Genomic DNA, 26658 nt, shown 5'->3' on the forward strand with positions numbered 1-26658 from the left:
AATAATTATGGTTTATGGTTAACTTCCCTGAAAATAGGTACCATATTTTGTATTGTATACGGTATTTTATTTTTGGTACAATAATTATGGCTTTAATATATACCTACAAGAGTTAAGTACCTTACATCTCTGTTTTGAGTTGTAATATGAACCTGGTTTCAAGCGATTTTGGGTTTGTTTCGGGTTAACAGCCTTGCGAGACTTGGTATACTTCTAACGTAGTCAGTTTAGTCTACCCTGTTATTGCTATTCCACCTCTAAGGGGGATATCTTATTGTTTATGATGTGTCTTCACTTAAATATGGTGTGACAACCTTGAGTGGTCTATTTTAGTGAATATCTGTGGTTAATCCAGTCACTTCAGTCTCAGTCCATTCAGTTGCACTGCTGTTTCATATTTGATGAGGATGGAATCATGAAAATATCCTTATCTTTTGAGTTTGCAGGAAAGCAGAAATAGGTAAATACATTATCAAGAATAAGCATGAAAATACTAGATCTCAACCCTGGAATACATCAGAAAAGATATCTGCGACTGCTTCAGTCCATTCTGTTGTTGTCATTGCTTCATCTCTGACAGAGAAATTGTTGATCCCGAGGTTTCATCTTTTGATATGATCAATTTGAGTCATTTGTGTGGTGACCTTGTTTTGATATTGAAATTTTCATCAGTAGCAGAAATGGATTTCTTTAATAAGATAGAAGAAATGTATAGCAAACTTGCTTTTTTTCCAGTGCTGATCTTTCTCAGTGCTAAGCCGGAGATCTTGTTCTTGGGTAAAACAAATCAGAAATACCTGAATGTGAGATGATTAGATTCCACGGTTTTCATCTTCATTCTTCATTAAAGACAGAAATCTGCCCTTGTGCTGTGACTGAATCTCCATAATACTTCTGTATCTACATTATAATGATCTATCTGCACTTCTGCAGCAAGTCTTCTGCTGCGTTGTTGCTAATTCTTATCTGATGTTGAAATTCTCTTCAAAGATGGATTACTGAGGGTCAGTGTGCTTCTGCTGATCTCACTGTGATATGGAGTTTTCATTTTTTTGATATGAATATGTATAAGATTTTTGCAGTGACTATGACCTTTCATGTTGTAGCAACTTCCATCATGAGCAGAAATCTCTTCCTTTGATAGAACTGAATAGAATTATGAGGGGTATAAGATTGGTCTGATGCTGTTCTAAGGGTAAACCTGTTTACTGGTAGCTACTTTCATCCAGAGCTAAGATATTTTCTTATCACATAACCAGTTAGTGAAGGATGAAGCTGCTTCCAGTAGGTACTTTTGATCTTTCCCTCCGATGTAAATCTCATCTTTGTATCAGACTACAAGAAGGTATCGATTGTGGCACTTGTTTTGTTTCCTTTGATAATGCTAATCTTATTACAATATGAACTTGTGAACATTCGAGCCAACTCAATAAAGACATCGATGATACCTGCTCTGCGATACCCAGCATTACCGCAGTATATCGAAAGATCTCATCTTTCTGCATGACTAGATGATTCTCTACCTTGCTGCTGTTGAAACGCGCTACCATGATGGATTTTCTCTCGCTTATAGCGAGAAACAATACACTAATGGTACGTTAGGCAGCTCAGAGAGTTCAACGTGCGCCACTTCTCGGCTGTTGAAGAGTTGAGTGTTGAGAAGACGATGTTATATTCGCGCTTGTACTCGTATAGTGTATTGCCTGATAACGGCACATCAAGGAGGCAGCGGAACTAGGCCGGAGGTACCCACGAGGAAGAAGCAAAAGTATATGTATACCAGAGTGATGGTCGCTTGAGAAAGTATTCGTTCCCATGATCGATAACAACAACTACAACGACGATGGCATCGCAGCAGGATGTCGCCTGTGTTGGCGCGGACATATGCGGTACATGATGGATTACGAAGTATATGAAGAGACGAGCGAGGTGGCGCAGGCGGCTTCGATTTAGGTGTTTTTTTTTCTTTTTACAATTTCGACGATGGCGCTCATTCGTTGCCTCGTTGGGCCGTTAATGAGCTGAGGATGAGATCATGCTGAGATTGTGGCCTGGTTTTAACACCATCGGTGGTATACGTGCAAGTTGGCAGTGAGCTGGTGGATGAGTTGATGCGGAGGAATTCGATTAATTTTTGGTTCACCGGTGAGTGAAGTATTGAGATAGAAGATCGTAATGTTATGGAGGGAGAAAAGAGTATGTGCTTTTGTGTAAGTTGTGCACCTACTTACGTATATTCTCTTGATATTTTGGAAAGTGCTTCGTATGGTGTAATTTTTTGGGTCCTTTCTTAATGAATACTCTTCGCAATAATATTACCAGCTGTAATATAAAGTTCAACGTGTTGAGAAAGTACGAAACTCGATAAAAAGTAACGAAAAAGACTATATTATAGACGGTATCGAAATTGCCGGCGTCTGGACGGCACCGAACCCGAACCGTTGAAAAAACTTCTCTGCAAAGTCGACTATCGCATCGACCAATTATCAAAACCGATAATGAGGTCTTTTACTGGGAAAAAAGATGAAAATTATTTCGAGGTAATAATTTAAAAATAATATAGGCGTCATATCGACGCGTTCTACCCTGCCACCCTCTCCTCACCTTATTAGCCTCGCTCTGGGAGCCGAACTAACGGCCATGTAAAGCACACAAACACACACGACCCACAAACTCTATACGTATACAATTATCACATCGCGTTCTGCTCTAAAGTATGTTGGTGTGTATTTGTGTGAGTTGGATTGACGCGTGTTTACTTTGTCGATGCCGGGGATTTGCCCGGCCACCCGCCGGAAAATGACCGCAAGGGTCAGGTGGATTAGTCGAAGCGACGTGATAAGCCATAAAAACGTGATATCGTAGCGAAAATTGGTTCATATTTTTTTTCAACGATTTTTCTCAACCACGTTCTCCATTTGGAAAAACGTTTCCTCTACTAGCTGCGAGATTCGCATGGGCAGAATTTTTCTCAACATTGTAAAGTGTCAAATGTTAACGACGTATTAATTGGATTTAGCGCCGAGCTACGTTTCGTGACCTCTAAGGATCCCTCTACGTCTCCTGCCTCCCTTGGCGTTGTTTTTAAAGTTTTTGTCGTGTGGCGATGATGGTTGTTGCGGTGTGCTTTCAGTCTGTCTTTGTTTTTCTCGAAATAAAACCATTCGTTGTTTCGTCTAACTTACGCAACAAATTCGCCGTTGAACCTTGAACTACGCAGATTTTAAACGGTTCTTGTGCTCTTTCTTGTTTCTTTCCCTCTCAGAAGTATAAGTATGTACTAAAAGGGGAATAAGAATAGAAAGAATTGCGCCCATTTGTGTAAGATGTAAATGCTATGTGCGTGCGAGTATTCTCTATTACATTAATAAGCTCGAATGTAATGTAGGTAGCTGTGGGTACTGAAAGTGATTCGGAAATCAATGCTAAGGTGTATTGTACTCTGTATGAGTGGAAATTTTGATGTGTAGAATGTTAAATTACCTAACTACGTTTCAAAGTACCCGTTGATGAAGGAGATGGAGGAGGTTTTTGTATTGTTACGAAATCTGTAGGTACGTGAATTGCCTAAATGACGTTTTACGTAAATGTATTGAAAAGCTTGGGGATTTGGATCTTTCTTTTGGGAACACTGCATTGATGGAGATGATTGTCCCTTTCACGAGCTAGATTAGGAATTATTCACTCTTTAATGTCTGAGAGAAGTTGGACCGAACGATCAGATTGTAATATGAAATTTTCCTCAATCTTCTCCAACGAATTATATGTTGATTTACTAAGCTATATTCACATTATGCAGACGGAAACAAAAAAATCAAGTAACTTTCTGTAAAATGTTATCAGCTAAATTTTTTTTTGATTACGTTTCTCAACTTTTTTTATAAGACCTGAACATGGAAAGTCCAATGCTCTAAAACACAAAATTTCAATCTGCTTTTTCAACAACTTGAGCAGCTCACGAGGAAATTTTTTACATCATTAGAAAATTGAAATAAAATAGGGCAAATGACGCCACAAGTTTTAATTTTGATCAAATTTATTTTGTATTCTCATTTTTTTTTTTTTTTTTTTTTAATAATTACTAAAATTGGACTTTTTTGGAAATTTTTGATAATCATTTAACAACATTTTTAGGTTTCTAAATTTTGAATTCCAGAGTGGAAATAATTACCTATAAAAGTCCAATGCTCCAAAACACAAAATTTCAATCTCCTTTTTCAATTATAATTGACAACTTGTACAGCTCACGAAGAAATTTTGTACATCATTAGAAAATTGAAATAAAATAGGGCAAATGACGCCACAAGTTTTAATTTTGATCAAATTTATTTTGTATTTTCATTTTTTTTTTTTTTTTTTTTTTTAATTACTTACTAAAATTGGCATTTTTTGAAAATTTTTGATACATTTTTAGGTTTCTAAATTTTGAATTCCAGAGTGGAAATAATTACCTATATAAAATCGAAAATTCAAATCGATATACATATTTTCTAAAGAAGTTCAGAAGTCTTCTGAAATGAAACTTTTTCTATTGAAAAATTTTCACGCTGCGTAGAAATACCATCAGTTTTTATGCTCCAACCAAATGTCCCAAACTTACAAAATGAAATTCGATCAAAATCGAAAACCGTGGCGTTATTTTACCCTAATTTTATTTGTTGAGACGTAAACATTTTGTCTTCACGAGCTGTCGATCTTACGAAAAAATTGAGATCAATGATGGAAAAGATTTCCAGCTGATGAAATTTTACAACCCATCAACTTGACTCTTTGTTAACGCCTGCATTTGTAAATTTATCTTTGAAATCAACGTAATCTTTTAGAAAAAAATTGAGGAAAATCCTCTATTTCGAAACTCAGTGATCATTCAAATTTATTTTGCGAATAAAAATAATTTATTTTTCATTGTCACAGTCTGATCGTTTACGATTAAGGAGTTGAAGGGTCAAGGATCAACTTATTATTTACTTACCGTAATGTTGGTGTTAAAAATAAATAAATTATAAACTAAATAGGTACGAAAAATTGAGAAGTTTTCTTGTTCTAAACCTCATTTTTCAAACTTCTTTTTCATTTTGAAATATCGTCGCTTGAAATGAACGAGTTCCAAATAAGTAGCTAATTTGTGTCTGTTTCTATAGTGAAGTTGTCAAACTCTTAAAAAGGCCATATTCATTCGTCGAACTTTAGACTTGTGCTTCGTCGGTCGTTATTCGTTAATTCATGAAATCTGTATAATTATCGTCCAATTAATTACAATTACATCACAATAGCAGGCATGATGTAAAATTGCTGGATTGGAGTGATTGGACAATAGAGTAGTGAACAATTTTTATTTTTTGTAAAAAAAAAAAATCATTTCTCACATGAAATAGAAAAGGCAATTTTCATTTTATTCTATTCTATCTTTTACTAGATTGATTACGAACTCTACTCAGTCTCAGTGGTCAGTACTCTCTATTCTGAATTTCTGATCCACATTTTTGTTCTCCGCCCGGCGCCCCCCTCTTTTTGTCAGATTAATGGAATCCTTCGAGTTTTAATTTTAAACAAAAACTGAATCGAATTCGAAATCGAAACGATAAGTTTGTTCAAATCAAATAGTTCAAAAGCTGAAAAGAAAAAAATGGAAAACTAAAGAAAAACTGAACCAAAAATGAAAATATTATATTGAAAATAAAATTGATAATGATCTTCTTATTTTAAATGTAAAAATTTTGACTTTTCTTAGTTTTTTTTTTTATTGTTTGATTAAAATTCAATTTTCAACTTGACCATTCATTTTTCATTTTTCTGAATGATTAAAAATTAAAAAATTAATTTTAAAATTTCAAATAATGGAAAAATAATAATTTAAAATAAAATCTGATTCCCCATTTCCCAGTCCCATATTTGGGACGATTAAAAAATCGAACATTTTTTCCATTTTTGTCAATGCATTTTCAATGTTGTTTGTTGAAAAAAAGCTTTGAGGGGGAGGTGGTGCAGACAGGGCAGAGTTGGAGTGCAGCTGCAGATGATTTTGTCTTTGCTCTTTGTCTTTCTTTACCTTTGGTGTGATGAAGATGAATGAAGTAACTTTTCTCTTTCTGTACACGTGCCGTCGTTTTCGCCGGTAAAATGAAGTAATTTGCAAGTGCTTTTCATAAGATTCAAGTTGAACGGACAATTAAGTAATTGTGCTTATTCTTGAAAGTTATTACACGTCGATTTATGACTTCAACAGGTAATATTACCGTACAATGAACATGTATTTATTATATTGAATTCGAAACCGGCTACGAACACTGAGTAGTGTAAGCTGAGATTTGAAAGATTTATGTAGCCACAATGCTGGGAGCTCGGTTAGTTGTGTAGAGATCGAAACCACCTCATGCTATGTTACTAACGAGTACTTATTGTGCATTTTATTCGTCTTGCTCGATGTGCTAATTACATTTTATTTATCCTTTCACAGGATTCGGTTGTTATTTTGGGAGAACGAGACAACGAGTACTTCGAAACGTTGAATCAGATTCCGGCGACGATGATTGTACCGTCGATATCAAGCAACCTGTATCTTTCAGCCTCGTTGAAATGGCACGAAACGATGTCCACCTACGAGTAAGGTCGAAAAATTTCCAAGTAATGTAGAATCTAGGTATTACAGTGTTGAAAAAACAATTTAATAATTGTTTCATTTATATAATGGGTTAATGATTATTGGCGTGATACGCACACTCGCACAGAATGGACTCGTACGCACGGCTAGTCGGCTACTACACGGTGAAAAGTACACTCTCATTCGCACGAATTGGAATTATTGTTCTACGGCATATCTCTGTGAGCTGAGCAGTGAGCAGCGTGATAGCGTACGTAGGTAATTTTTCGTGTTTTTTTCTCGTCTCTGACGTATTAAGGCTGGCGTCATTATTTCCTAATTTGTGGAGCTCTCTCGTATAACGATCATTATTTGTAGGTATGGCGCGTATATGTTGTTGAACTTTGTACGTTCTATTAAGTATATTTAATACTACAGAAATGCACGTGAACGCTGAAATGGTCGTGTTCGTAGTCGTAGCCGTGGCGATAGCTGGCTCACCGTGAATCTGTGTATGTATGTTCTTTCGTTGGTTGTTCGGTTGGTGGTTTTCTCGATGGTATTGTTTCGTTCTAGACAGATTTTCGATGAATTTGTTCAACTCGTGTCGTGTCAACTGGGTCGTCAACGAGCATTGTGTTGCTATGGTGAAGATTCGCAGGTAATGTGTGCAAAGATCAGATTCACTCGAACGTAGAAGCCAGTAGGGAAAAACTAGAGGAATAGTGTGAAGAAGAACGTCTGTACTGTGCGAAGTTTGTTATTAATCGTGCGAATGTTCATTGAAGGAATCATGTGTTTTAGTTTCAAGAATAGAAGTTATAGAAAAAAGGGAGAAAGATTAACTTATATTTATGAATCGAGTAAAGAAGATAATTAATATACGATAAAGAATGTGTTTATCGATAAATAATGTGGAAACGAGTGAGAAAAAAACAACGTGAAGAGAGGGACGTTATCGGGCCGAACTTTACACCGGAAACAAGTGTTCGTTCGAAGTTTCTTGTGTGCGTAAACGTATAAACAACAAGGTTTTTTGGAAATGCTTCACGTTCAGCTTGCCGACACACCGTTAAAGCGTGTTGTGAACCTTAAAGGTAACGTGAAGATGTAATCGTTTGGGTTCTTAGAAATTATAGCAAATAAATTGAATCGATAGAGTGAGAATCTTTCGTAGTGTACGTGTGGCGTTGATCAGTGTTGGTCTTGTTTCAACTCAGAGTTGGATTTTTTTTACAGTGTTTTAATTAAGTGGTTATCAACTACTAGCGAGATAATTGTCGTTTAACGGAAGCAATTTTTCAACGTTTTTCCTTCTCTTCTTCGATGAAGATCGGATAAGCTCGAAGAATGCCAGACGCGACTGGCATGTTGGAATTCACATATCGGATCGGTTCGGTTACGATTAACGTGGTGGGAATATTGGTCGAGATCTCGTTCGTATAATGATTGCTCGTTCGATGAGCTGGCATTGGCAAAGGTCTTCCTCGAGTAATGGTTCGAATTTTGTTGAAATAGTTGGTATTTTTAGTTCGGTAACACTGATTTTTGCGATAACGGTAACGTTTTGGTTGCATTTCGAAGTAGTGCAGAAAAATATTACTATTCTTCATTCTTTTGGTTCGGTTCGAGTCGGTGGATTGTGAAAATGTCGAGAGTTCGGTTCGAGATCTTGTAATGGTTTGTTTCGATGAGCTAGTATCGATGAAATTTAATTCGATTTCTGTTTTATTGTTGTTTTGGGTTTCGAAGTCTCGAAGTATTAACTATTGTGATGAAATGTGATGTTAACGATAGAAATTAATTCGTGTTTGGATTTTATTTTAGTATCGGCGATGTGTAGTTATTAACGAAGTACTCGTTTCAGGTGAAGATTGCGAATACGAGTTCGGTGCCATCATCTGTTGTTCCAGTGCTAGAATTCATACAGAGATTTGTCTACGAAAACGATGAAATTCAAAGCCAACGAGACATCGCTACGTTAATCATTCCAAGTCCAAGTAAATCTGCGGCGAACCACGTTAGAAATTGACCTTTAAAATACTCCTCTCGAAGTGATCTTATTCTTAGAAATTGTCGATACGTGTGTGTGTGTGTGAGCGAATGAACGAAGACTTCGCCAAAGCTAAACGATACGAACATCTTCAACGAGACGAAGGTATTAGTCTGATAATTGTGTTGTATCCGTTTAGGTTTCATTAGAAAGCATTTTCACTCGATAAGACACTGATTGTTTTATTAATGTTGGTTGTGGCAGCGACAGCGGTATGTTGGATCTTACTCGAACGTTATCGTGTTTCGGTCTTGTGTGTTTTTTTTTTTGAAAGAGTTTGCAATTTACCAAGAATCGAGGTAGCTGGGCGGTAACATGCGAGGAATGTGCTGACGAGATAATACCAACATTCAGCGGTATGGTGCTTATTTTGCGAATAGCGAGTATGTCGATTACTGACCGGTGTGCGGTTTTATTCGATTAGGTGAACGAACCGACGAATATGTTAGATCGGTGCTGGTGATTTATTATAGTATAGATACGATGAGGCAGAGCGAGTTATAATGAACGGTTGTGTATTGTAAATTTCATCTTGTGTGTTGCAGTTTGCTGTTCGTTCGATCCGGTCAACGTATTCATCTTTACGTAGCTTCGATTGACATTGATTCGAAACTGGTTTTCACGGTGATCTGCGGATTTATCGAATGTTCTGAGATCATTGTGAAAGCTAATTTCGTTCATATATTCTACGTTGTGTTTAGTATTACACTAGGTTACCGGATACTATTGTATAGTGATCAATTAACTTTCGTAGATTTTAATAAGCATTGGTAGTTACTAGTTACTTATGTCTAGACTCTAGTTTATTAGAGATTTCGGGTGTTGGAATCTGAAACTTGATGTATCTGGTGTGTACTGTGAAATTATACCGATGTATGTATTGTAATTGCTATAATTAGACTTGTACCGTAGATTATTACTCTAAATGAGCCTCTCTATCGATCGATACCTATCAATATCAAATCGAAATGCTTCAAATTTTATAATACAGCGAAGAATTAGAAAAATTATTCAATACCGAAGCTATGATAAGTTTTCGAGTTCGACTAGTGTTATCAGTATTAATATTTCTACCACTATTTATAATCTATGTTGTGCATTTTCGAATCGTAATCATGTTGAAAGAATGCGTAAATGGTCGTAAGACGATAAATTAACGTTTAATTATCGTTTATTAGTAAATAAATAAAGAAAAAATCTAAAAAATGCATTCCATAAATTTTCTAAAATCTTCAGAAGTCAGAAATATTAATTTTTTCGTAATTCTTACTAATTACCGAAACATTACGTAATCGCGGAGGCACCTGTTGCGAAAAAAAACCTCCCCATCGATGACCTTTGATTACGCGATGAATCAGCCAATCGGAATCCACCCTTACGATTTTGAACGATTATGGTTATGATAAAACACGACGTTTCTTGCAGTTTCGTGCTGGTTGTTAATTTTTAAGTTATTTCATTGAATTTTAGTATCATTTAACGTAAATTATCGCGAATTAGTGATTAATATTGAACTATCGGTGTTTAAAGATGTTAATAATACTCGTAACCGGATATTTTAATTCGAAATAATGTATTATTTTTAGTCGACGTAGTCGTCCTATCGATGTTGGGAAAATTCCAGCGATGGCGTTCGCTTAAAACTATGTCATTGGATCGTAAAAAAAAATGCGTAAGTACTGATAAACTCAGTGATTAATTTAACGGCGAAGCTGACAACGTATTTAGTTAGAAATAAGGTGTAAATTTTATGATATAAGGTACAATGTGTAGAGATAGCTGCGACCGTAACCACCGCCGCTGTGCCATTTTACAGTTTCTTGTTCAACGATTTGTATTTGGAAATGGAAAACCACCAAATTGCGATGTACTCGGTTCGATAATCCGTAGAGGCGGCCGAAATTACTGTATCGAAGATAGCTCGGTAATAAAAAATTAATAATCTGTGGCATATCGAATGTGAAGAAGAAAAAATAGGGGCATAGGGTATTAAAAATTTCATATGAGATGGAATGTGGCCGGCGGCGGTCTGGCGCTGCTCTACGAACATCGTTCTATAATATGATTATCGAAAACAACGAATAGACAGTTGAGTCGTTTGAATTGTTGTAGTATATTTACGTGAACTTTGCGCTTTTATATTACGGAATGTAGAAGAAATTAATCACGATTAATGAAAATAATTGCAATTAATGGTTCGCGCCGATTCGACGATGGTGAATGCAAGTTTATATACTTATTCTTGTATGTTATGGTAATGTAGGTTGACAATGAGTTGTGTTTTATAGGGTCGTTAGTTGAGGTCGATTTGAGTTGCCAGTTGTGTGTATGTGTGAGAAATTGGAAATAGGAATCTAGATTCTGGTTGTGTATTATAGAATTACCATTACACGAACCCAGCAACGATGATGATCGTAAAGGTATTATGGTGAGATGGTGAATTGGAATGGAATGTGTTTGTTTAGCGCATTTTTGTGTTTGCATGCGAAAAGAAATAAAGAAAATTCCAAGCTGGGTCGTTGGTATTGTTGAAGTAGTCTGTGTTTAGCTTAGGTTGTTTGATATTTAGTAGGTAAGGTACCTATATAGGTACGTAGAAACGAGATGGAGTAACTTTTAAATATTTAGAGTACACTCGAGAGTCGAGACGATGAAATGACGAAACGAGCACTTTGGAAATATTCCGTTCTCGGGGCTTTTTTTTTCTTTAGTTTTATCTTAACCGAAAATATTCCCAGCTTTGAGAGCTTTTATCTCTCCGGTGTACCTACTCAGAGGAGAATTTCATTACGAATGATGACTAATTTTGAAAATAAGCTGTGTGTTTTGTTTGGTAGTATTTATTCTAAATATCTAACAATCAAATACAAATAAATAAAAATAGAAATGCAAGCGACATCAAACAATAGTTGTTTAAATAGGTATATGAAATGTATAAAAATATTTAAATTAATATTTAGGTAGGAGTTTTTTTTTCAACTGAAGATAGCTCGAGTTGAAATCATTGCTTTTGGAATGAAAGATGATGAATAGTTATTAAAAAATAGTTCGGTTTGCGTTAATGGTGATTTTTATGGGTCGAGAATGATTCAATTCTTCCATGAAAAAAAGAGGTGTTTTTGGGAAGGAAAGTTTCTTTGCACATTTGTTCGTTGTATTTTGTGCCATTTCAGTTCGATTCGGAATGATTTCAAAAAATGCAGATTCGATAATTATTTTTAGACATTATTTGTTATAATTTCATATACGAGTAGGTCACGAATGAATTAAATGAATTTGATTCTGAGTTCGGCTGATGATTCAGTTTGGGCAATGGGCAGTTATAATTTAGTCAAAAAGTAATTTCTGTATCCTGTCCTTTTTTTCAGTTATTTTTAATTTAGCTTTAGAAAAAATGAATCATTCATTTTTCTTGGAAATCATTTGATTGCGATTATTGGCGAAGGATTCCTTTATTTTTATAATTTATTTCGATTACGAACGATTCTTGAAAAAAATTGTCGAACCATTTTCATTTGTTTGCAAATAAGTCATTTAGTTGGTAATTAGTTGTAGGTATTTATTTTGTTTATTTTACAACTAATTCCTAAAGATGAATGTGGTTTTGATTTTGACATTTATTCATCATGTTTACTAGTTACGAACGATTCGGATTAAACTAATTCTGTAATGATTCAGTTCATTATTATGATAATTTTGTCAATCAAGAAATAAATTAAATGTTCTGCATCGTTTTCGTTTTGTTCGTTTTTTTTTTTTTAATTTTTTCATTTTGTCCTATTTATTGTGAACAATTCAATTCAGCTACGGGAAATATGATTCATTTTTTTGAGGAAATTATTACTGTGTGATCATTTACGAACGAAGAGCAATGTAAGCGCCAATTTATCGTTCATTGGTGCATTGGTGAATGTAATTCGATCTCAAATGATTCTTGAGATCAAGTAGGTCGCGTTGATTCAGCTGATTCATTATTACTTAGTCGTTCACGAATGATTTGGTTTGTAACCATGGTAATTTGTGTAATATTCAAATTGTTTGAACTTTGAATAGTTGTTGATTTTACTTTTCGACTGAATCACTAAAATCATAAAATCAACAAATAGCCTACATAGTGGATTCAAATTTTTTCGCATATTTTTTTAATGACTCGCGTGAAATTTACCTCATAAATTGGCCGAGTTTAGTGATGGGAAAAATGATTCTTTCTTTTCAAGTAGGTAAATAAATACATAAATTTATAAATTATTGTCTTACGAATGGGGAAGAATTCGTCTGATGCTTCTTCTTTCAAATTTATACTCAATTTTAATTCGATCTTGAATAATTTGTGTCTTGATTCAGATGTTTTTATCATATTATCGGTTGTGAACGATTCAAACTAGGAGGAATTGGTTCTGTATTTCACGAATAATTTAATTTAGGATACCTAATGATGAATTTTTGAATTTTCATGAACATTTTATCCGAAAAATGAGTTTGATGTTCTAGTTTTATTTATTTATTATTGTGTAATTTGTAATTATTTTGAATTTTTATCTGTAAAAATAAAAAATCCAGCTTAAAAACTGGTCAACTGAATGACGGGGAAAATTATTCTTTTTTTTTCAGAAACTATTTTCTTTACGATTATTTGAATTTCAACCAATTTATAGCTCGAATTCCTGTTTTATTTGGTATTTTTTTTTAATCGTTTGTGAATAATTCTTGCGAATGGAAAAAATTCGTTCATGAATAATTCGTGAAGAGAGCGAGTAAAAAAGCCATTCATTTTATTAGTCGCGAACGATTCGAAAAAGGAATTGATTCTATTGTTTCATTTAAGAGATAAATAATTCAATATATTTTTGATTTTCCCAACATTTTTTTTTTCAAAAAATTATCCAAAAATCTCGCTCTTTTGCCATGAATTGCCAAAAAGAATATTTGTTTTGCAAACAGTTTCCAAAAAGTTCTGCTTTTTGATAGAAATTTTGCTTTTCATCAAAAATTGTGAAAAAATTTCGCTTTTTAATAAAATCGTTGGAAAAAAATAAAATTCCAGAGAGTTGCATTTTTTCAAAAATTGTCCAAAAACCTCGATTTTTTTATTTCATTAGCCACTTTTAATTCGTTCGTGAATGATTCTTAAAAATGAAAGAAGATAAATGTGGCTGGGGAATTGATTTTGTCGTTCGGGAACGATTTTGTTTACCAAAAATTGATCGATTGAACAACCAAAAAAATGAGCCTTTTTTAAAAAACTTTTCTTTGCGATCATTTTTTGTAGCAATTCAAAAAATTTTCAGCACCAATCTACCTTTAATTTGCCATTTTCAATTCGTTCGTGAATGATTTTTAAAAATTGAAAAATGTGGTTGCGGTTGGGGAATTGGTTCAGTCGTTCATTCGTTCGTCAGGAACGATTCAATTAGGAATTCTGAATTATCATGCATTATGTTATTGGCTTGGACTTAAAATGACTGATGAATTCATCGTTTCGACCTTTGCATATAATTTTTAATCGGTCGTGAACGACTCGACTAGGATTGATTCAATCGTTCACGATCGATTCATTTTGTTGTAATATCAATTTTCAGCAGTCATTATGAAATTAACTCGATATTTTGCATCTTATTATGTTTTTTTTTTCTATCATTTTGATTTTTGATTTAATCGTTCGTGAACGTATAGATGGAAACAACGATTCATTTTGTTTTCTTCAAAATTTTAACTCACCAATGATCAAAATGGCGAATAAATTATCAGCTTGAGAACCCACTTTTTGTAATTTGTAATTGAATTCTACTCGTATCGATATGGAATTTTTATTTTTGCTTTTCGGTCGTGATTGATTCATTCAGAGTCGATTGTGAGTTGTTCACAAATCATTCAATTCGCAACGATGATATAAACGGGTGATTTCACTTTCAGCCTAAAAATTATGCTAATTCTATCTTTTTCTGGTTTTTTCCCTCAATTAAGAATGTCTTAATTATCGATCGAAAATAATCTGAATCATTCAATATGTTCGAAATCATTCGGTTTTAGGTATTTTGGAAAAAATGATTTTGATCGTAATTTTTTATGAATTTTTTCCCTTCAAATTCTGGTTTAATTTATTCGTTTGAAAATCATCTATTTTTCTCATTCCAATAGATCGTAAAACTATTTTGAATTCTTAACCCGAACCGAAACTCGTTCACAAACGATTCTTGGAATCGATTGCATGTTTTTAAATTACTTTTTCAGTTCTCGTAACGTAAATTTTACGAAACACCTGGACACACGGTAGATATTATTTTTTTCGATTTTTTTTTTCAACAAAAAAATATAATAAGTACACATTTATTTACACAATATACCAAGAGCAAATTACTCGATTATTATTTATGAATTATGATGAAGCAGTTCAAATGCAAAAAATGAATGAAATTTTGGTTTCATTCGGTTGGTATAGATTGGTATTAATTAAATATCAACTCAAGTATTGTGAAAATTGAAAATTGCTTTTGGTACTAGTAGGTACTAGTATTTTTTTGTAAGATTTCTTCTCGTTAAAATTCACCTCAAATTTTTCTGCCAATAGGTATTTTGTCCATTGAAAACAACAACAAAATTATTCTATAAAAGTACAAAAAAAATATTACATCGAAGAACACGATCGACTAGCATTAATTGAATTAAATCAAAGAGAGAGGCAAACGATAACAATTTGTATAAAAATAATGAGGATGCTGAATTGCAAAAAATATCATTTAAAAATCAGACTGCAACGTCCTATAGGTATATTGCTCTTGGTTAACACGATAATCTTTGTACATTAATGTAGCAATAAATTATATTAAAGCTTTCATCAGTTATACATAAACTCTTAACGAATATAATTGGTAAATTAGAGAAAGAGAAAAAAAAATAGAGAAAAGAGAAAAAAAATTCTATCGAAGCGAGAGAAACTGGTACAATAGGTAATATTTTTTTCATTCAAAAATTAAACACGTTTTTTTAAAATAACGTAAATACACATACAATACACATATTATACACTTAGCGAAATAATACTCGTCGCGGTATTAATTATTATGATATTAAATAAATAAATAAAAAAAAAGAAAAAGAAATGAAAAACAAAGAAAAGAAAAATAAAACATAGAAACACGAGAAAAAAAACTATGCAGGGTGACTCGAAACCGATATTTAATTCATTGTCAGGGTCCTTTTAAAGGAGCGAGCTGGCAACTTGGAAGTTGATGAATTTTTCCACGATTTATTGCATTTTATCGATGAAATTGAGGAGTAATTTTGAAAATATGTGTGAATAGAAGAGTGTGGAATTCTTTTCGAAGTAATTTCAGTGATTTTGAACGTATTCAAAGGATATTTCATCCTTTTTGGGGAGGGGGGAAGAAATGAAGGTATGTATAGGCAACTTGCATGTTATTTTGTTCATTTTTATGCTGGAAATCAGTCCACATCTCGCGAATTGAATAATGCTACAGATTTAATTTGTCCCTTCAAGAGAACTGACGCATCTTTGGAGTAGTACAAGTTGCCTATTCCTTCCATTCAAGGAACTACATACATAGAGAGGTTTTCAAATCACCCTGCACTTTATAGTAGAGGAAAAAAATTGAGAAAAAAAATGCGACAACTGATACGAAAATATGGAACGTGTAACCGAACGAGGATCCGATCCTCGTTTCACTCTCCTCCTCCCTTTGATCTCGCCGCCCTTTTTACCAAAATTAAGTATACGAATCGAGTATAATCGGCGGCGATATCGCGTATGGCTTTTTTTTTACTTTGAAAATTGGAAAAATACTGTAAGGTATGATGAGTCGAAGTCGAAAGAAGTTACAGCGATGAAGGAAGCTGTGGTCACGTTCATTTACATTCATGAGATCTTCTTTGTAGTCGTTTGATCCTGGTGTGCCATTCGTCTCGCCATTCTATGATCAGCGAACGTTGAGTAATGGTTAAGCCGGCTCGGTCGCCGTCCTTCTCTTTGCCCAGGATTAAGTACGATCTGCGTAAATAAAAGTAGACGTTCGTATAGTGGGTATACATAAAAAGGGTGCTGAGATTATGAAACGTGTATCGTAAAGAGATAGAATTGAGTAAAATTGAGAGGACAGGAGTTGGTGTCTGTGCATTTTATACCGGAGTGTTTCTCTTTGCATATTTCCCAATGGGCAGCGTGAACCGTGAGGTAAAAATGGATACGAGTAGAGGAATTTTGATGGAATAATTTCACCACTTCGGTATAGCCAAATATTAATCTGGTTGTTGAGAATTTTGAGGTTTTGTGGAAATACTAACAAGATGCTCTGAAGAGGTCTACGAAGTATAGAAAAAAAAGTATCTGTTATATGCAAATGTATTCCTTGTTTACAGTTTCGCTGCTTTTTCCCCGTTTTTAATTTTGGGTGAAAAAATGTTGTTTTATCGAGAAAATGAAATCTGCTGATGCTCTGAATTAATAATATGGTTTTTGTATAATGAAGTTTTTAGACGGTTTTAATGCAACTTTAGGTCTACCTTGAGCGACGAGTACTCGATTTTTAATGGAATTTGAATTATCATCGCGAACGTTTTACTCTTTCCCTCTTTCTTCACCCTTTGGTTTCTTTTATAACCAGGTCTAGTCAAGATTTTTAAGGCGTTGGAAAACTTGAATGAAAGGATGTAGAAAGAGTTGCCTGTAGTGGTGGTTTGAAGGAGCTGAGAAAGATTATGCTAGGTACGTACTTTCCGGTCTTGATTTTTGGACATTTGCAAGCTAAATCGCTCTCGTGGATCCAAACAAAGGTCGAACCACGTCTCAGCTTGGAATCTCGAGTCCTTTTGTAAATGCTCTGTATGTTTATGGTGAATTTGATCCAATCTTTGATGGCTTCTTTTTCGAAGATTTTTCCCAGGATGGCTGTAATTAGATATGAAAAATAACGGATTAGAAAATTTCGTGTTATTTATTAGCGTTTTGTGTTTGGTTTTATTTCTTAGCCCAGCGTTTAATTTAAATATGTACGTTCCATGGACGATAAAAAATATGATTTGAATGAAAATCGTTTGAAAAAATTATTTTTTATAGGTATAGAATTTTCAATGAAAAATGCAAACCTTTCGAACCAAATGGCTAACTCCCCCCCCCCCCACTTTCAGCATTTGCAGAACTTATTTCTGGAATCTATTTTGGAAATTTTTTTCTATGTTAATAGTGGATTTGCTTCTACTAAATTTAATAGTGAAACCAAAATTATGACTATACATGGCTCGCTTGAGTGTTCAAAAAAAAAACCATAAAAAGTGGTTAAATTTTCTTCCAATTCAATCACGATTACCAATAAAAAAAAAACAAGCATTCATTAATGTCCCTCCCTTCCTCCCACCTTCAGAGTCTCCGAGATCAAATAAGAAAATGCTCCAGGCTCAAGATAACAGAGAAGAAGGTCTCAAAATTTGGTTTAAAAAACTGGCTTTTTGGCCCTTTAATGTGAAAAAAAATCAAATGATCTTTGTGATAGAAAAAAGCACAGAACATATTTTTTCAATCATTTTTTAGAACCGTAATATTTACTTTTTTTCTTCATTTCATTTATTAATTTTTTCTTATCTAAAACCCAGAAATACGTACTTTAAAATTCGAAATCGTTTCCTTTCGAAGGGGGAATTCACAATTTTTTTTCCTCCTTAATTTATTGGTTATTCAGTCTTGCTGATTTGGCAAGTTTTGTTTTTGTCCTGTTTTTCATCGAAAAGCCTTGATTTTTTTTTTCTTTTTTCCAATCAAACTATTTGTTTTCTAGAATTTTGAGGAAATTTCTTCGCAAAATTCCTCATTTCTGAACTCGCAAATTCTAAACTCAAAATTGTGTGATTTTTCAAAGCTTTTCGTTTAGTAAATAGAAAATTTCGAAAAGTTTCCAATAACTTTTTTTAAGTCTTTTTCGAAGAACAATAAGATTGCATTTTTTTATGAAACAAATTCGTATAAAAAGTATGTTGAAAACGTTCGTTTTGATGCTCTAAACCGAAAATTTTTCAAAAATGTTGTGCCTCGCTCTGTTTAGAAGTATTATTTCAAGAATTTATTTGAATTTTTTCTAGAATACTTGAATGGTGCGTTAAAAAAAGTATGTTAAATTTAATTAAAATTGCTCAAAAGAATTTTAAAGATTTGAAAATCAAAAATTGAAATGATAAAGGTATTGTTAACACCCCTTTGCCTTCCTTTTCAAAAAAAAAAATTAGAATATCCAAAGACGTTGGAAAAGCGAAAAATTGACTTGTAATATTTTAATGTTTCTTCCCCTCCCCCTCCTCCCACCTCCTTAAAAAAGGCCACGAGTGTTTGTAAAATATCTTTCCAATGAAAAATTGAAATCCTGAAGGTATTTTCGACCCTCCTCCTTCAAAAAAAATCGTTGAATTTTCTGACACATTGGGAAAGCAAAAGAATAACGTGGACGGTCTTGCTCCCCCCCCCCAAAATAACTGGTGGTAAAGTGTTTGTAAAATTTCCTGCCAAATTTCTGCTTCTTCATTTCAAAGTTTCCGCAGACTTTTTGTTATAGCAGAAAAAATTGGATGTGCAGATGTTGAGAAAATTGTGAATGGCTGAGTTTGGTGAACTATTTGCAATGTAACGTAGAAATCTAAAAAATCTGGAAAAGCCAAAAGAATTTTGCATTTCTGAAAAAATTACCTACGAGAATTTAGTTTTTATCTCATCTTGAAGAAGTCGTAAAAAATGAATAAAAGTAAAAATAAAATTTGTTATTGCAAATTAACAATTTTGTAACAATATTCAAACAGATTTTGCTTCACTTGTGGCTTTGCACTTCCTAATTTGAGGAAGAGTGGTACTTAGTTCTCATTTTCAAGAACTCTTTAAAAAAATTGGGAGGCAAATCTTTGAAGGGTCTTTCAAAAGACCTGCAAAAATAAGGAACTATTTTTTGATTCGGAGATTTTTTTGTACACGTTGTGGAAAAATTTAAACTGTTGAATTGTCAATCTGTCTTTTGAGTGAGTTTTCGTGAAGAAAAAGGCACAATTTTGTGTCGAGCTTGGTTCGAATTTTGTCTACTCCTCCTTCCCCCTCCCCTTTTTGTATCACTTGTGTCAATTTTCAAAAGTGAAATTTTAGATTGAAGGATGTTTTATCCTATTGGCGTTTTTTTTTAACGATCCATTTTTCATATTTATTCATTTTAAAATTAAACGTACCTACTTCTAACTTGATTTTCATTTTTTTTCTTTTTTCGTTAGCTCCAATTCCAAAATAATGTTTAATATTTCATATCGTCAATTTTTTACTATTTTTTTTTCAATTTCATCTTATTCAGTAAAATTATCAAAAAAAAATTGAGACTCGCAAATTCTAATACAAATACGTACATTTTGCTCATCACGAAAAAAAAAAATCCCTCTAAAAAAAACTGTTATAAAAACTAAATTATTTCGTTACTTAATTCCATTAACAAACTTCGAAGAAAAAAAAGCATAATCTCTCGCTCGTAATGTATGCGAAGGCGAACGAATTTCTCCCATAATAATAATTCCTTTTAAAAAATAAGATAGACTAAAAAAACGCCTCGTTTTAGTATAATCCGTCGTATATGTTGCCTAAGCTTTCAATTACAGGCGCGAATACCTTGTATCCTCGTATATGCTTGTGCACATATCTTTGAAAAGACTGCCGCGTTCGTTGTTGAGGAAAATTTTGCGAGATGAAAAAAAATATTAATCCTGCAGGTTTCTTTTTCCTTTTTCTGTTTTTTTTTTTGTACCCCTCATTGATTGAGGAGAAAAAAATAACACGAAGAATGTGTACTTTAGTCGAGTACACGTACTTTTACGAGTAGGTACTAGGTACTCGAATGAAATAATTTAAATATCATCGTCGAAGTAATCGTACGGTTATAGAGTATCGAAGCGGTATTTAACCCTTTTTTTTCTTTATCGAGTGGTTGCGAGAGAAATGAAAAATGGGATTTTATTATGTTCCGCGATATTGTACTTGTGTAGTTCTTTTTTTTTATTATTGTTATTTCTGATGATGAAAGGAACGTCTGCGATTGTAAAATATTTATTTAGAAGAGGTAGAGAGTGAAATGTGAGAATGCCAAAAATGTGCCTACTAAGTTAACCGGTGTGTTTTTTTTTCTAATTAGGAGGTAAAAAATGGTCTATCAAAAAAATGATCGTGAATAATTTGTACTTTGTTTTAATTGTTTATTTCTCTATTTTGTGGAAGGGGGAGGAGGGAGTGGATAAAGTCAGTTTATTTTGTATGATAATTGATATTGTCCTTTTGAATTACTGAGATTTACTTATTATTCAATTAAAAATTGGACTTTTGATCGCTTTTGGGGATTTTTTTGTCACTTTTTTGTTTGTGTCAAGCTCTTACCCAGTAATAAGCAACTGGCATTTTTTGAAAAAATATTTACAAGATCCCCGATGATAAGGTCTTGGATCCAGTTTTGGATTTGATCGTTTAAATGAATTCAATTTTCCACTGATTCTCGAATTTTAAATAGGTGCAATTTTCATAGAAATGTGCTTATTCAAATTGCAAAAAATTCAGAAATTCAGTCATATCGACGTGAGGATCATTCCACGTCAATTCGACCAAGAAGTGGTAAGGAGAGGGGGGGGGGGTCGGCGATTTTTTTGAAATTTTTCCTGTGGAAAGACCTTCCAAAGAGATGACCAATGGCGCAAATCGCAGCCCTTCAGCCATTTTTTAAAGGCTACTATAGGGGGTGTCAAAGTTTTCAGTGAACTTGAAATATCATCCAGTTCAGCAGTGGATTACTCGATAACCGCGATACCTACTAAAATGAAACTTTTTTCAATAGTTAGGGGGTTTGAAAGGCTTTTTGGTGGTATCATAGAAATCAGTGTTGCCACTTTTTTTCTTACGAAAAATCAGCTCGAAAAGTTTCAAAACGTAGTTTTTTTATTGTTCCAACTTTCGAAAATTCTGAAAAAAATATATTATGGACAATTTTTTATGTTGAACAACATATTAAAAAATTAGGATGGCGTTATTTCGTAAAGTCGATTTAAAAAAATTGAAAGTTTGCGAAAAAAATGCAAGTTTTTGATTTTAAACACGAAAAAAGTTTTGATTGGTGAAGTTGACCCATTTGACCCCTATTTTTACGCATCCGTTGAAAAAGTTGAAGAAACCCTTTCACTCAATGAAATGAACTCGTCACAAAAAAATCAGAATTCGAAAAAATTCAAAAAATAACCAATTTTAATTTTTTTGCTACGAGTGTAATTTTTATCATATTTTTCACGAAATACGTCAGAAATAGGTCGAAATAAGACAACTGAATAAATTCAAACTTTTTTTGACATTTGGAATTGAAAATTGAATTTTTTCAAATTTTGATTTTTTGTGAGGAGTTCATTTCATCGAGTGAAAGGATTTTTTCAACTTTTTCGACAAATACGTAAAAATAGGGGTCAAATGGGTCAACTTCACCAATCAAAAGTTTTTTCCATGTTTTAAATTGAAAAATCGCATTTTTTCGCAAACTTTCAATTTTTTTAAATCGACTTTACTAAATAATGCCATCTCAATTTTTTAGTATGTTGTTCAACATAAAAAGTTGTCCACAATATATTTTTTTCAGAATTTTTGAGTGTCGTTACCATATGAAAACTACGTTTTGAAACTTTTCGAGCTAATTTTTCTACGAAAAAAAAGTGGCAACACTGATTTTTATGATATCACAAAAAAGCCTTTCAAACCCCCTAACTATTGGAAAAAGTTCCATTTTGGTAGGTATCGCGATGATCGAGTAATCCACTGCTGAAATGGATGATATTTCAAGTTCACTGAAAACTTTGACACCCCCTAGCAGCCTTTGAAAAAGGGCTAGAGTGCTGCGATTTGCACCATTGCATTGGCCATCCCTTCAGAAGGTCTTTCTACTGAAAAAATTTCAAAAAAATCGCCGACCCCCCTTAACACTTCTTGGCCGAATTGACATGTTATCACCCATGATGAAAATTAATTGAAAATAATATATTCCGCTAATTACCGTAATCTCGTTTGCAGTATTTGTTCAGATTTAATCTTCGACTTCCAGCTCGACATTTTCCACATTGATCTGTAAACATAGAAAAAAGTATAATTACGTATTGAAGAAAAATACTCGAAGGGTACTTGAAAATACGACTTTGAAGATTTTCGTGACAGAAGACGCAAAGTCGGATGTAAAAGTACACCGACTGGAAAAAGAGAAAAAAGAGAAGGAAATGAGAGGAGGAGGAGGGAAATGAAACGAAGACCACACGATGATGGTCGTCGTTCGGTTAGTACCTTACCTATTCTGTGTGTAAGAAGCCATAAAATACGGTCAGTCAGTGTTTTTTTGCCGCGTAAAAAGAAAGCTGTGTGGTATTTCGGGGGCTAATAGAAGCAAAGGGGGGTTGAGTTGTTTGGAATACGATACGTTTGATGTGTGTGGAGAGTATATTGGAGAAAAGGTGGATAAGTAAGCATATACTTTGTGCATACTGCGTATAAGAGTATTGGAATCACAATGAAAGGTTACCTAAGCTTTCTTTATTGGACGCAAATTTGCGAAGAGTAAGGAGAGGTGATGGCATGGTGGACCGGTGATATTTTTCTTTGTACGACCGAAGGAAGTGAGGAAAGAATCCATGCTCTAGCTGTAGAGTAGGTACCACCTATATAGGTATAGAGCTACTAACAAGGTGAGATAGATGGATAGATGTGAGTACCTGTGCGAGGTATTTAGTTTCGATAGAGTACTAGGTAGCTAGCTAGGTACTTGATGATATTGTGTGTGTAAGCTTTCAAGTTCTTTTTAAATGTTGATTATACCGTAGGTTGTAGAAAAAAATGGTAAAGAGTTGAAAAGAGTGGTGAAAGTTCAAAGCACAATGCAGAGGTCAATGGAATGGATCCGTTTCCCTTCTTGAGTGTATTTTTTATATGAACCTTCTATGATTTCAACTGATTCAGCTCCATTAAGTACATATTTTAGCGAAAAACTTTCACCTTCTGATTTGTGCTTTTCCCCTCAACTTTTCCTTTCCTTTTTCATCTCTGGTACATTACTATCGTACATTTATGATATCTTTATATTCCCTTGGAACTGGAATGAGTCGACATGGCTGCAGGAAGGCGCGTGTACTACTCGATTAATCAGTGGCTCCGGCGCATTGCAGCAGCAGCAACCGACGCGACGCGACGTTCGATTATAAATCATATAAGCTAAAATCTCGCGACCGGTAAATGTTTATAAATTACCGGTAATTTACTACGCGTCTCGGTAATGTCGCAACATGTGTTTCAAAACACTACAATTTGTCATAATCTTCTATTTAACGCGATGGTGAACGTAGCTAGAGCTGAGTTGGAGAAAAACGAAAATGAGGAGGAGACAGAGGTGAGTAGAGGAATGAGAAATGTAATGAAGGTTTTTTTTGGTTGGTTTTTATCAAACTTTCGTTCGAGCTACTTAATTTTATGTTTTGCTCAAGTCGATGGAAATATGGAGCAGATACAGTATAAGAAAAAGCTGTAGAGTTCGTATCGAGTTGAAAATAGGTAGGTAGAGGTACAGATATTCAGTTAAAGTTGCATTTTGAGAATGAAGTAAAGAGAGGAAAAAGTGTCGAAGAGTGTCCCTAATAGAAACGTCATCGAATTTATATCGTTTCGGTGATTTTGTGCCAAATTTGCTGTTCAGGTGTTGCTCTTCAATTTATGCTGATTTTCTTCTACAATTTTTTTAAACATTTTTGTGATTTCACTTCTTTTTTTAGCGTTTTATGAATTGTTGCGTTATCATGGTTTTTGAATAGATTTTGCTAATTTTGCATTCTTGGGAAATTTTTGTATCACTTTGCACATTTTAATGATATTTTCAAATTAATCCTACTTCGCTGTAAATCACTTTTTTCTTGGATTTTGATGATTTTCTAATGATTAGAGGTAATTTTGCTTTGCTCTCATCTTATGTGATCATTTAACTTTTTTTTCCCTTCAAAATTTCACTCGTTTGTCAATCTTTCTCAACTATTTTTTACGTAAAATTATCTGTTTTGTAGTTTTTTACTGCCCTTTTATTCGAAATTTGGCCTGTATTTTCTATGAGATTCGACTAAATTCGAGCTGATTTTCATTGATTAATTATTTCAATACTGTATTTCATTTTTCATATTATATTTTATGGAGTTTTCCCCTCAAGATTTCGTCATTTTCATTAGTTTTGTGTCAAAATTGTTGGTTTTGTTATCAATTTGCTAAATTTTTGCTCCATTTTGTTATTTTTTTACTTCATATTCTTGAATTTTTGTGCAAATTCATAAATTTTCACGTAGTCCTTCCCCCCTCCCCCCAAAAATAGAGGAATATACTTACTCCACATCATAACATTGAAAAAGTAAAAAATTTAGGTGTAAAAGTTTGACTCACTCTTCATCCCCCTTCTCCCCTCTAAGAAGTTGTAAGGTGTAATTTTAAACTTTTGTTAAACACCACTTGCCTTGAAGAGGTCAAGCAGACAGGTGAATAACCTTGAGAATCTAGCCAGCTGGACAGGCAGTCTTGAGAGGCAAAGACAGAGATAGGTCAATGACCTAAAGAAGCCAGCCATTCAGACAAATGACCTTGGAAAGCCATACCTAAAGCAGGTCAATCACCTTGAAAAAACAGACAGACAGACAGACAGACAGACAGACTGATGGACAGACAACATTGAGTAGCCATACTTACAGCCTATAGGTGAAGGACCTTATGAAGCCAGACAGGTAATCAGATCACCTTGAGGAGCCAAATAGACGGCTCAACGACCTCAAGAAGCCAGACAGATGGGTCAATGGCTTTTGAAAGGCAGACATACGATCTTGTAACCCCAAACAGACAGTTCAATGACCTTAACAGACCAGTCAGGTTTACAGACGACCTTGAGAGGCCAGACAGGTCAATAACCTCAAGAAACCAGTTATGCTGACAGACGACCTGGAGAGGCCAGGCATATGGGCCAATGAACTTAAGAGACCTGACAAACAGACAGATCAACTATCTTGAAAGGCCCGACAGATGAGTCAATGATCTCAAGAATCCAGACAGACGGGTAAATGACTTTTGAAAGGCAGACATACGACCTTAACAAACCAGTCATATTTATAGACGACCTTAGACGGTCAGACTGAGGGGTTAATGACCTTAAGAAACCAGCCAGACAGGTCAATAACCACAAGAAACCAGTTACGCAGACAGACGACCTGGAGAGGCCAGACATACACGGGTCAATGAACTTAAGAGACCTGACAAACAGACAGATCAACGACCTTGAAAGGCCAGACAGATGGGTCAATGACCCTAAGTAACCAGACAGACAGGTGAATGACCTTGAGAGACCAGCCAGATGGCCTTGGTTAGTCAAACAAGAACTCAAGCAACTATGAGAGGGCAAACATTAATACAGACGACCTTGCAAGAGCAAACAGGTAAGTCAATGACTTGAAGAAAAAAAATTTGCGATTTTTCAAATTTTGTCTGACTTTTAAGAACTCATAAAAATCAAAATTTCATGAGAAATTATTAAAATCATGCCAGACTTTTAAAAACGCGGTGGAAAAAATGGGCAATTTCTCATATTTTAATAATATTATGTTAGATGTCAGAGTTTTTAGTCTTTGGTCTGACGTTTAAGATGTTCTCGAAATTTAAAATCAGGTACCTAGCTACCTACCTAACTCTTGATATGAAGTTGAAAACATTTATCCATGATTTAAAATTTTCCTTGCATAGAAGACTTTAACCTCCATTCCTCCAGTTTTTCTTCATTTTCAGCCATTTTTAATGTGGGAATTCAGTAATCAGTATCGTTGGGTATAGAGTGATCGCATGTTGGAACTTGGGCTGTTTTGATGCAAAATTCAGTATGATGAGTAAATTTCAAACCTTACGGAGTTGATTTACGTACCTATCAATTTCTTCAGAATTTTTTCAAATTCACGAAGGTCTGTTTTTCATGAAAAACAA

The 26658-nt window shown here is 34.1% G+C and overlaps 2 protein-coding genes across 7 annotated transcripts in view; one reads left to right on the top strand and one right to left on the bottom strand.

Annotated features, from left to right (window-relative positions):
• LOC135848894 (uncharacterized) overlaps window positions 1-12013 on the top strand; it is a 46885-nt gene extending 34872 nt beyond the window's left edge. For 3 of the 5 annotated variants that reach the window (XR_010559454.1, XR_010559451.1, XR_010559453.1), the window contains exon 4: window positions 6458-12013. Coding sequence is in view for 1 of the 5 variants with exons in the window: in XM_065368977.1 (XP_065225049.1) it covers window positions 6214-6226; window positions 6458-6603; window positions 8448-8580; window positions 9179-9222 (336 nt within the window). In the remaining 4 variants the exon portion in view is untranslated. Of the gene's footprint in view, window positions 1-4529; window positions 6227-6457 lie in introns of those variants that run through there. The other 2 variants (XM_065368977.1, XR_010559452.1) reach the window with 2 other exon arrangements.
• Window positions 12014-15383: 3370 nt separating this feature from the next.
• LOC135848893 (netrin-3-like) overlaps window positions 15384-26658 on the bottom strand; it is a 192162-nt gene continuing 180887 nt past the window's right edge. For both annotated transcript variants that reach the window (XM_065368975.1, XM_065368976.1), the window contains exons 6-8: window positions 22676-22744; window positions 17361-17535; window positions 15384-16638 (exon numbers count right to left, since the gene is read on the bottom strand). In XM_065368975.1, coding sequence (XP_065225047.1) covers window positions 16497-16638; window positions 17361-17535; window positions 22676-22744 — 386 coding nt within the window. In that variant the 3' untranslated portion in view covers window positions 15384-16496. The remainder of the gene's footprint in view (window positions 16639-17360; window positions 17536-22675; window positions 22745-26658) is intronic.

The sequence above is a fragment of the Planococcus citri genome, chromosome 5 (genome assembly GCF_950023065.1).
Source record: "Planococcus citri chromosome 5, ihPlaCitr1.1, whole genome shotgun sequence".
Classification (NCBI taxonomy): Eukaryota; Metazoa; Arthropoda; class Insecta; order Hemiptera; family Pseudococcidae; genus Planococcus; species Planococcus citri.